General features: G+C 59.3%; 1 protein-coding gene across 3 annotated transcripts in view; it reads left to right on the top strand.

The window, feature by feature from the left end:
- The first annotated feature begins 5,672 nt into the window (after positions 1-5,672).
- LOC141053909 (glutamine amidotransferase-like class 1 domain-containing protein 3, mitochondrial) overlaps positions 5,673-11,469 on the top strand; it is a 137,822-nt gene continuing 132,025 nt past the window's right edge. For 2 of the 3 annotated variants that reach the window (XM_073551077.1, XM_073551076.1), the window contains exon 1: positions 5,673-5,830. In XM_073551077.1, the coding sequence (XP_073407178.1) occupies positions 5,729-5,830 (102 nt within the window). In that variant the 5' untranslated portion in view covers positions 5,673-5,728. The remainder of the gene's footprint in view (positions 5,831-11,469) is intronic. The other variant, XM_073551078.1, reaches the window with a different exon arrangement.

The raw sequence follows: 11,469 nt of genomic DNA, 5'->3' as shown, positions 1-11,469 counted from the left end.
GTTTTACTGTTTGCAGCAGACAGCCCACAGCGAACTTGCGAAGTGTGAAGGGAGCTTTAAAATGTGGCACTGATAATTAGGGTCTTGTTGCTATTTTGCATGTTTGTGTTTGTTAAAGTTTTTACAGCAAATATAAAATCTGGTTATTCTGGAAACTATTCTGTTTTATGTCATAAATTGGCACATGTGTAGATTTTTACTAAAAGGTATACAATCATGGGTTAACACATACCAGAATTTGGCTTCAAATTTAAAGCCAAAGGTAATAGGAAATAAAGAGCCATTTTCGGAGCCAAAAGAGCCGGCTCACCAAAAAATCGCATTTTACCCATCACTAATATTCTGGGGTATACGACACATTCTGGGGTATACGGCACATTCTGGGGTATACGACACATCCTGGGGTATACGACACATCCTGGGGTATACGGCACATCCTGGGGTATACGGCACATCCTGGGGTACACGACACATTCTGGGGTACACGGCACATTCTGGGGTACACGGCACATCCTGGGGTACATGACACATCCTGGGGTACATGACACATCCTGGGGTACACGACACATCCTGGGGTATACTACACATCCTGGGGTATACTACACATCCTGGGGTATACTACACATTCTGGGGTATACGGCACATTCTGGGGTATACGGCACATCCTGGGGTATACTACACATCCTGGGGTACATGACACATCCTGGGGTACATGGCACATCCTGGGGTACATGGCACATCCTGGGGTACACGACACATTCTGGGGTACATGACACATCCTGGGGTACATGGCACATCCTGGGGTACACGACACATTCTGGGGTACACGGCACATTCTGGGGTATACGACACATCCTGGGGTACACGGCACATCCTGGGGTACATGGCACATCCTGGGGTACACGGCACATTCTGGGGTACGCAGCACATTCTGGGGTATACTACACATTCTGGGGTACATGACACATCCTGGGGTACACGACACATCCTGGGGTACACGGCACATCCTGGGGTACGCGGCACATCCCGGGGTGTACAGCACATGCATCTCAAGACACAGCTGTGATCACACATACTGCAGCTCCGTGGGAAGAATGGCTCCATGATGACATCTGATGTAGGTCAGTGTGCAGGGGCATCGCACCCCGGGGGCACCAGAGACCCTGCAGAGCATCGCACCCCGGATGCACCAGAGACCCTGCAGAGCGTCGCACCCCGGGGGCACCAGAGACCCTGCAGAGCATCGCACCCCGGAGGCACCAGAGACCCTGCAGAGCGTCGCACCCCAGGGACACCAGTGACCCTGCAGAGCATCACATCCCGGGGCACCAGTGACCCTGCAGAGCATCGCACCCCGGAGGCACCAGAGACCCTGCAGAGCATCGCACCCCGGGGACACCTGAGACCCTGAAGAGCATCGCACCCTGGTGACACCATAGACGCAGCAGAGCATCACATCCCGGGGGCACCAGAGACCCTGCAGAGCATCGCACCCCGGGGACACCAGGACCCTGCAGAGCATCGCACCCCGGGGACACCAGAGACCCTGCAGAGCAACGCACCCTGGGGACACCAGAGACGCAGCAGAGCATCACATCCCGGGGACACCAAGACCCTGCAGAGTGTCGCACCCCGGGGACACCAGAGACGCAGCAGAGCATCGCACCCTGGGGACACCAGAGACCCTGCAGAGCGCCGCACCCTGGGGACACCAGAGACCCTGCAGAGCAACGCACCCTGGGGACACCATAGATGCAGCAGAGCATCACATCCCGGGGACACCAGGACCCTGCAGAGCATCGCACCCTGGGGACACCAGAGACTCTGCAGAGGATTGCACCCCGGGGACACCAGAGACCCTGCAGAGTGTCGTACCCCGGGGACACCAGAGACGCAGCAGAGCATCGCACCCCGGGGACACCAGAGACTCTGCAGAGCATCACATCCCGGGGACACCAGAGACCCTGCAGAGCGTCGCACCCTGGGGACACCAGAGACGCAGCAGAGCATCACATCCCGGGGACACCATAGACGCAGCAGAGCATCACATCCCGGGGACACCAGAGACCCTGCAGAGCATCACATCCCGGGGACACCAGAGACCCTGCAGAGCATCGCACCCCGGGGACACCAGAGACGCGGCAGAGCATCACATCCCGGGGGCACCAGAGACCCTGCACAGCATCACATCCCGGGGGCACCAGAGACCCTGCAGAGCATCGCACCCCGGGGACACCAGAGACGCGGCAGAGCATCACATCCCGGGGGCACCAGAGACCCTGCACAGCATCGCACCCTGGGGACACCAGAGACTCTGCAGAGGATCGCACCCCGGGGACACCAGAGACGCAGCAGAGCATCGCACCCCGGGGGACACCAGAGACCCTGCAGAGCATCACATCCCGGGGACACCAGAGACCCTGCAGAGTGTCGCACCCCGGGGGCACCAGAGACGCAGCAGAGCATCGCACCCCGGGGACACCAGAGACCCTGAAGAGCATCGCACCCTGGTGACACCATAGACGCAGCAGAGCATCACATCCCGGGGGCACCAGAGACCCTGCAGAGCATCGCACCCCGGGGACACCAGGACCCTGCAGAGCATCGCACCCCGGGGACACCAGAGACCCTGCAGAGCAACGCACCCTGGGGACACCAGAGACGCAGCAGAGCATCACATCCCGGGGACACCAAGACCCTGCAGAGTGTCGCACCCCGGGGACACCAGAGACGCAGCAGAGCATCGCACCCTGGGGACACCAGAGACCCTGCAGAGCGCCGCACCCTGGGGACACCAGAGACCCTGCAGAGCAACGCACCCTGGGGACACCATAGATGCAGCAGAGCATCACATCCCGGGGACACCAGGACCCTGCAGAGCATCGCACCCTGGGGACACCAGAGACTCTGCAGAGGATTGCACCCCGGGGACACCAGAGACCCTGCAGAGTGTCGTACCCCGGGGACACCAGAGACGCAGCAGAGCATCGCACCCCGGGGACACCAGAGACTCTGCAGAGCATCACATCCCGGGGACACCAGAGACCCTGCAGAGCGTCGCACCCTGGGGACACCAGAGACGCAGCAGAGCATCACATCCCGGGGACACCATAGACGCAGCAGAGCATCACATCCCGGGGGCACCAGAGACCCTGCAGAGCATCGCACCCTGGGGACACCAGAGACCCTGCAGAGCATCGCACCCCGGGGACACCAGAGACCCTGCAGAGCGTCGCACCCTGGGGACACCAGAGACTCTGCAGAGGATCGCACCCCAGGGACACCAGAGACCCTGCAGAGTGTCGCACCCCGGGGACACCAGAGACGCAGCAGAGCATCGCACCCCGGGGACACCAGAGACTCTGCAGAGCATCACATCCCGGGGACACCAGAGACCCTGCAGAGCGTCGCACCCTGGGGACACCAGAGACGCAGCAGAGCATCACATCCCGGGGACACCAGAGACCCTGCAGAGCATCACATCCCGGGGACACCAGAGACCCTGCAGAGCGTCGCACCCCGGGGACACCAGAGACTCTCCAGAGCATCACATCCCGGGGACACCAGAGACCCTGCAGAGCATCACATCCCGGGGGCATCAGAGACGCAGCAGAGCATCACATCCCGGGGACACCAGAGACCCTGCAGAGCGTCGCACCCTGGGGACACCAGAGACCCTGCAGAGCGTCGCACCCTGGGGACACCAGAGACCCTGCAGAGCATCACATCCCGGGGACACCAGAGACTCTGCAGAGGATTGCACCCCGGGGACACCAGAGACCCTGCAGAGTGTCGCACCCCGGGGACACCAGAGACGCAGCAGAGCATCACATCCCGGGGACACCAGAGACCCTGCAGAGCATCACATCCCGGGGACACCAGAGACCCTGCAGAGCGTCGCACCCCGGGGACACCAGAGACTCTGCAGAGCATCACATCCCGGGGACACCAGAGACCCTGCAGAGCATCACATCCCGGGGGCACCAGAGACGCAGCAGAGCATCGCACCCCGGGGACACCAGAGACCCTGCAGAGTGTCGCACCCTGGGGACACCAGAGACCCTGCAGAGCATCACATCCCGGGGACACCAGAGACTCTGCAGAGGATTGCACCCCGGGGACACCAGAGACCCTGCAGAGTGTCGCACCCCGGGGACACCAGAGACGCAGCAGAGCATCGCACCCCGGGGACACCAGAGACTCTGCAGAGCATCACATCCCGGGGACACCAGAGACCCTGCAGAGCGTCGCACCCTGGGGACACCAGAGACGCAGCAGAGCATCACATCCCGGGGGCACCAGAGACCCTGCAGAGCATCGCACCCTGGGGACATCAGAGACCCTGCAGAGCATCGCACCCTGGGGACACCAGAGACTCTGCAGAGGATCGCACCCCGGGGACACCAGAGACCCTGCAGAGCATCGCACCCCGGGGACACCAGAGACGCAGCAGAGCATCACATCCCGGGGGCACCAGAGACCCTGCAGAGCATCGCACCCCGGGGACACCAGAGACCCTGCAGAGCATCGCACCCTGGGGACACCAGAGACTCTGCAGAGGATCGCACCCCGGGGACACCAGAGACCCTGCAGAGTGTCGCACCCCGGGGGCACCAGAGACGCAGCAGAGCATCGCACCCCGGGGACACCAGAGACTCTGCAGAGGATCGCACCCCGGGGACACCAGAGACCCTGCAGAGCATCGCACCCCGGGGACACCAGAGACGCAGCAGAGCATCACATCCCGGGGGCACCAGAGACCCTGCAGAGCATCGCACCCCGGGGACACCAGAGACCCTGCAGAGCATCGCACCCCGGGGACACCAGAGACCCTGCAGAGCATCGCACCCCGGGGACACCAGAGACCCTGCAGAGTGTCGCACCCCGGGGGCACCAGAGACGCAGCAGAGCATCGCACCCCGGGGACACCAGAGACCCTGCAGAGCATCACATCCCGGGGACACCAGAGACCCTGCAGAGCATCGCACCCCGGGGACACCAGAGACGCGGCAGAGCATCACATCCCGGGGGCACCAGAGACCCTGCAGAGCATCGCACCCCGGGGACACCAGAGACCCTGCAGAGCATCACATCCCGGGGACACCAGAGACCCTGCAGAGCATCGCACCCCGGGGACACCAGAGACGCGGCAGAGCATCACATCCCGGGGGCACCAGAGACCCTGCACAGCATCACATCCCGGGGGCACCAGAGACCCTGCAGAGCATCGCACCCCGGGGACACCAGAGACGCGGCAGAGCATCACATCCCGGGGGCACCAGAGACCCTGCACAGCATCGCACCCTGGGGACACCAGAGACTCTGCAGAGGATCGCACCCCGGGGACACCAGAGACGCAGCAGAGCATCGCACCCCGGGGGACACCAGAGACCCTGCAGAGCATCACATCCCGGGGACACCAGAGACCCTGCAGAGTGTCGCACCCCGGGGGCACCAGAGACGCAGCAGAGCATCGCACCCCGGGGACACCAGAGACCCTGCAGAGCATCACATCCCGGGGGCACCAGAGACGCAGCAGAGCATCGCACCCCGGGGACACCAGAGACCCTGCAGAGCATCGCACCCCGGGGACACCAGAGACTCTGCAGAGCTTCTCGTCCCTTCGCCCCGCCCTTCCCGATGCTCCCGGTTACTGCGCATGCTCCCGGCCGGGCGGCTCCTCCCACACGGGGTCAGTCTGACTGTCAGTGAAGGTGACATCCGGGTGATGGCGGCGCTCGGTGCTCGGGGGCCCCGGATCTTGATTCCTCTGCTGAGGGCCCGCGCTCTGCACACGTCACCGGGAAACCCCGCGGCCAGAGTTGCGGTGGTGAGTGCAGAGTGGGCTGCAGCGACGGGGAAGGGCGAAACCACGGAGCCTGGGTAAATGGGCGGGGCATAGTGTGCTGGGGGCGGGGCAGCGAGTCCTGGAGGCGGGGCAGCGTGTGCTGGGGGCGGGGCAGCGTGTGCTGGGGGCGGGGCAGCGTGTGGTGCCCCTGGATCTGCAAAACGTCCCACAGACGGATGATGCGTGTGACACGTACCGTCACCTCAGAGTCAGCAGTGCTGTCCGTCGTGTCCCCGTGCGACCAGCGGACAATGATGATAGATGAATTCAAGTGTAAATTACTCACTGTGCACCTCATCCACGGAAGCCACTGTCCCCTGTAAACAATCAAGAATAAAAAATGACGCTGTCCCTCGTCTGTGTGAAGTTGCTACTTTCCCTCCGGTCACCACAGTGTAACAGCGTGTCCCTCCCCCGACCACCACAGTGTAACAGCGTGTCCCTCCCCCGGCCACCACAGTGTAACAGCGTGTCCCTCCCCCGACCACCACAGTGTAACAGCGTGTCCCTCCCCCGGCCACCACAGTGTAACAGCGTGTCCCTCCCCCGGCCACCACAGTGTAACAGCGTGTCCCTCCCCCGGTCACCACAGTGTAACAGCGTGTCCCTCCCCCGACCACCACAGTGTAACAGCGTGTCCCTCCCCCGACCACCACAGTGTAACAGCGTGTCCCTCCCCCGACCACCACAGTGTAACAGCGTGTCCCTCCCCCGACCACCACAGTGTAACAGCGTGTCCCTCCCCCGACCACCACAGTGTAACAGCGTGTCCCTCCCCCGACCACCACAGTGTAACAGCGTGTCCCTCCCCCGACCACCACAGTGTAACAGCGTGTCCCTCCCCCGGTCACCACAGTGTAACAGCGTGTCCCTCCCCCGACCACCACAGTGTAACAGCGTGTCCCTCCCCCGACCACCACAGTGTAACAGCGTGTCCCTCCCCCGACCACCACAGTGTAACAGCGTGTCCCTCCCCCGGCCACCACAGTGTAACAGCGTGTCCCTCCCCCGACCACCACAGTGTAACAGCGTGTCCCTCCCCCGGCCACCACAGTGTAACAGCGTGTCCCTCCCCCGACCACCACAGTGTAACAGCGTGTCCCTCCCCCGGTCACCACAGTGTAACAGCGTGTCCCTCCCCCGACCACCACAGTGTAACAGCGTGTCCCTCCCCCGACCACCACAGTGTAACAGCGTGTCCCTCCCCCGACCACCACAGTGTAACAGCGTGTCCCTCCCCCGGTCACCACAGTGTAACAGCGTGTCCCTCCCCCGACCACCACAGTGTAACAGCGTGTCCCTCCCCCGACCACCACAGTGTAACAGCGTGTCCCTCCCCCAACCACCACAGTGTAACAGCGTGTCCCTCCCCCGACCTCCACAGTGTAACAGCGTGTCCCTCCCCCGACCACCACAGGGTAACAGCGTGTCCCTCCCCCGGTCACCACAGTGTAACAGCGTGTCCCTCCCCCGACCACCACAGTGTAACAGCGTGTCCCTCCCTCAGTCACCACAGTGTAACAGCGTGTCCCTCCCCCGACCTCCACAGTGTAACAGCGTGTCCCTCCCCCGACCTCCACAGTGTAACAGCGTGTCCCTCCCCCGACCACCACAGGGTAACAGTGTGTCCCTCCCCCGACCACCACAGTGTAACAGCGTGTCCCTCCCTCAGTCACCACAGTGTAACAGCGTGTCCCTCCCCCGACCACCACAGTGTAACAGCGTGTCCCTCCCCCGACCACCACAGTGTAACAGCGTGTCCCTCCCCCGACCACCACAGTGTAACAGCGTGTCCCTCCCCCGACCACCACAGTGTAACAGCGTGTCCCTCCCCCGGTCACCACAGTGTAACAGCGTGTCCCTCCCTCAGTCACCACAGTGTAACAGCGTGTCCCTCCCCCGACCACCACAGTGTAACAGCGTGTCCCTCCCCCGACCACCACAGTGTAACAGCGTGTCCCTCCCCCGGCCACCACAGTGTAACAGCGTGTCCCTCCCCCGGCCACCACAGTGTAACAGCGTGTCCCTCCCCCGACCACCACAGTGTAACAGCGTGTCCCTCCCCCGACCACCACAGTGTAACAGCGTGTCCCTCCCCCAACCACCACAGTGTAACAGCGTGTCCCTCCCCCGACCTCCACAGTGTAACAGCGTGTCCCTCCCCCGACCACCACAGGGTAACAGCGTGTCCCTCCCCCGACCACCACAGTGTAACAGCGTGTCCCTCCCCCGACCACCACAGTGTAACAGCGTGTCCCTCCCTCAGTCACCACAGTGTAACAGCGTGTCCCTCCCTCAGTCACCATAGTGTCGGATGATGAGATTATTATTATTATTTCTATAGCCCCATTGGTTCCATGGTGCTGTACATGAGAAGGGGTTACATACAAATTACAGATATCACTTACAGTAAACTAACAATCACAGACTGATATAGAGGGAAGAGGACCCTGCCCTTTCGGGCTTACAGTCTACAGGATGGTGGGGAAGGAGACAGTAGGTTGGGGGTTGCAGTAGTTCCGGTGTTGGTTGACGTGATATCTCCAGTAGTGGTGAGGAGGCAGTGGGGATCATTGCAGGCTGTAGGCTTTCCTGAAGAGATGGGTTTTCAGGTTCCGTCTGAAGGATCCGAATGTGGTTGATAGTCGGACGTGTTGGGGCAAAGAATTCCAGAGGATGGGGGATATTCGGGAGAAGTCTTGGAGGCGGTTGAGTGAGGAACGAATAAGTGTGCAGGAGAGAAGGAGGTCTTGGGAGGATCGGAGATTACGTGAGGGAAGATATCAGGAGATTAGTTCCGAGACATATGGGGGAGACAGGTTATAGATGGCCTTGTAGGTCAGTATTAGTAATTTGAATTGGATACGCTGAGGGAATAGAAGCCAGTGAAGAGATTTGCAGAGGGGAGAAGCAGAGGAGTAGCGAGGAGAGAGATGAATTAGTCGGGCGGCAGAGTTAATGTTGGACTGGAGAGGTGCAAGGGTGTTAGAAGGGAGACCACAGAAAAGGATGTTGCAGTAGTTGAGGCGGGAGATGATGAGGGTATGTACAAGCATTTTAGTAGATTGAGGGTTGAGGAAAGGACGGATTCTGGAAATATTTTTGAGCTGGAGGCGACAGGAGGTAGAAAGAGCTTGGATGTGCGGTTTGAAGGACAGGGCAGAGTCAAAGGTTACTCCGAGGCATCGGATATCTGGGACAGGGGAAAGCGTGATGACATCAATTGTTATAGCTAGGTCGGGTAAGGAAGATCTGTGAGATGGAGGAAAGATGATGAGTTCAGATTTGTCCACATTCAGTTTGAGGAAGCGGGAGAAGAAGGAGGAGGATATGGCTGATAGACACTCCGGGATTCTGGACAGCAGAGAGGTGACGTCTGGGCCAGAGAGGTAGATCTGAGTGTCATCAGTATAAAGATGAACTGGAATCCATGGGACTTTATGAGTTGCCCCAGGCCAAGTGTATAGATTGAGAAGAGTAGGGGTCCTAAAACAGAGCCTTGGGGGACTCCAACAGAGAGAGGGTGGAATGAGGAGGTAGAGTGGGAGTGGGAGACGCTGAATGTGCGGTTGGAGAGGTATGAGGAGATCCAGGATAGGGCGAGGTCTTTGATGCCAGAGGAGGAGAGGATCTGTAGTAGGAGGCAGTGGTCAACTGTGTCGAATGCAGAGGATAGGTCTAGAAGGAGGAGTATAGAGTATTGTCCGTTACCTTTGGCTGTAAGTAGGTCGTTGGTAATTTTGATCAGGGCTGTCTCAGTGGAGTGATGGGGGCAGAAACCAGATTGTAGATTGTCAAAGAGCAAGTTAGATGATAGGTGGGAGGAAAGTTCAGCGTGGACATGCTGCTCCAGGAGTTTGGAAGCGAATGGGAGCAGCGATATTGGGCGGTAGCTGGACATAGCGGTTGGGTCGAGCGTTGGCTTTTTAAGGATAGGCGTGATTGTGGCATGTTTAAAAGCAGAAGGGAAGGTACTGGACGTTAGTGATAGGTTGAAGAGGTGGGTTAGGGATGGGATAAGAGTGGTGGTGAGGTTGAGGAGGAGGTGGGATGGGGTCAAGTGCACATGTTGTGAGGTGCGATTGGGGGAGGAGACAATTAAGCTCCCCTTCAGTGATGTTGGAGAGTGAGGTTATGGGGTTTGGGCATTGGTCTGGTATACAAAGGGGTTGTGGTGGTTGAGTGATGAAGACTTGCCGTGTTTGGCCTATCTTGTTTTTGAAGTGTGCGGCAAAGTCCTTGGCAGAGAATAGGGAAGTCGGAGGGGGCCGTTGTGGGTGGAGGAGGGAGTTAAAAGAGTTGAACAACTGTTTGGGGTTGTAGGATAGGGAAGATACAAGGGATGTAAAGAAGGCCTGTTTAGCAGAGGTGAGGGCAGATTTGAATGCAAGTGTTGCTTGTTTGAGTGCAGTGAAGTCATCTTGTGACTGCGTTTTCTTCCAGCGCCGTTCTGCAGTTCTGGATGCTTGCCGAAGCTTTTTAGTAATGTTCTTGTGCCAGGGTTGTCTATTGATTCGTCGCACTCTGTTATGCATGACAGGGGCGACTGTGTCAATAGCGGATTTGAGAGTGGCATTGTAGAAAGTAGTGTCAGTGTCGTGGAGTGAAGATATGGATGCCAGTGGTTTCTGCGGGGGGTGCGCATGCTGCTGGACATGGGTGACAGGTGAGGAGGACAGGGATGAGAAAGAGAGTAGATGGTGGTCAGATAGAGGAAGAGGGGAGGTTGTGAAGATAGTTGGGGAGTAGAAACGGGTGAAGACCAGGTCTAATGTGTGTCCGTCTGTGTGGGTGGCTGAGGAGGACCACTGAGTAAGTCCAAAAGATGAAGTGAGTGACAGGAGGTTGGAGGCTGCCGACTGGTGGGTGTCACTGGGGATGTTGAAGTCACCCATGATGATGGTGGGAATGTCAGCAGAGAGAAAGTGAAGAAGCCAGGTGGAGAACTGGTCAATAAAGGCAGTGGTTGGGCCTGGAGGCCGGTATATGACGGCCACTTGGAGGTTGGAGGGGGAGTAGATGCGGACAGAGTGGACTTCAAAAGAGGGGAGGATTAGGGAGGGAAGAGGTGGGATTGGGTTGAAGGTGCAGTTGGAAGAAAGGAGAAGGCCCACTCCTCCACCATGTCTGTTGCCAGGGCAAGGAGTGTGGGTGAAGTGGAGACCACTGTAACATAGCGCAGCAGGGGAGGCAGTGTCTGGGGGTGTCAGCAATGTTTCGGTGAGGCCCAGGAAGGAAAAATTACAAGAGATAAAGAGGTTGTGAATCACATGGAGTTTATTGCAGCCAGAGCGGGCATTCCAGAGTGATCCAGAGAGAGGGAGCAGGGTGGTGGGTGTGAAGGGCACAGATTTGAAGTGGGCGAGATTTTGGGTGTTTATATTGGGTTGGGAGCGATAGAAGGGGGTAATAATGGGAGGTATGAGCTGTGGGGGTCCAGGATTGGGAGATATGTCACCAGCAGTGAGGAGAAGCAGAGAGAGGGAGAGCATGTGGGAGGAGAGTGGACGGCTTGTTTTATGTTTTAGTAGGAGAGCTCTGAGGTCGAGGAGCGGGTAGCGGAGGAGGTCAGGTCAGGAGGCAAGAGGGAAGGAGAGATTATTACTTGGTGGGTGCTGGGG

The sequence above is a fragment of the Dendrobates tinctorius genome, unplaced genomic scaffold, assembly GCF_039654945.1.
Source record: "Dendrobates tinctorius isolate UK_male_01 unplaced genomic scaffold, ASM3965494v1 ptg000172l, whole genome shotgun sequence".
NCBI classification, from domain to species: Eukaryota; Metazoa; Chordata; class Amphibia; order Anura; family Dendrobatidae; genus Dendrobates; species Dendrobates tinctorius.
Note: the sequence above shows the minus strand (reverse complement) of the source record. Positions and strands in the feature narration are given on the sequence as shown.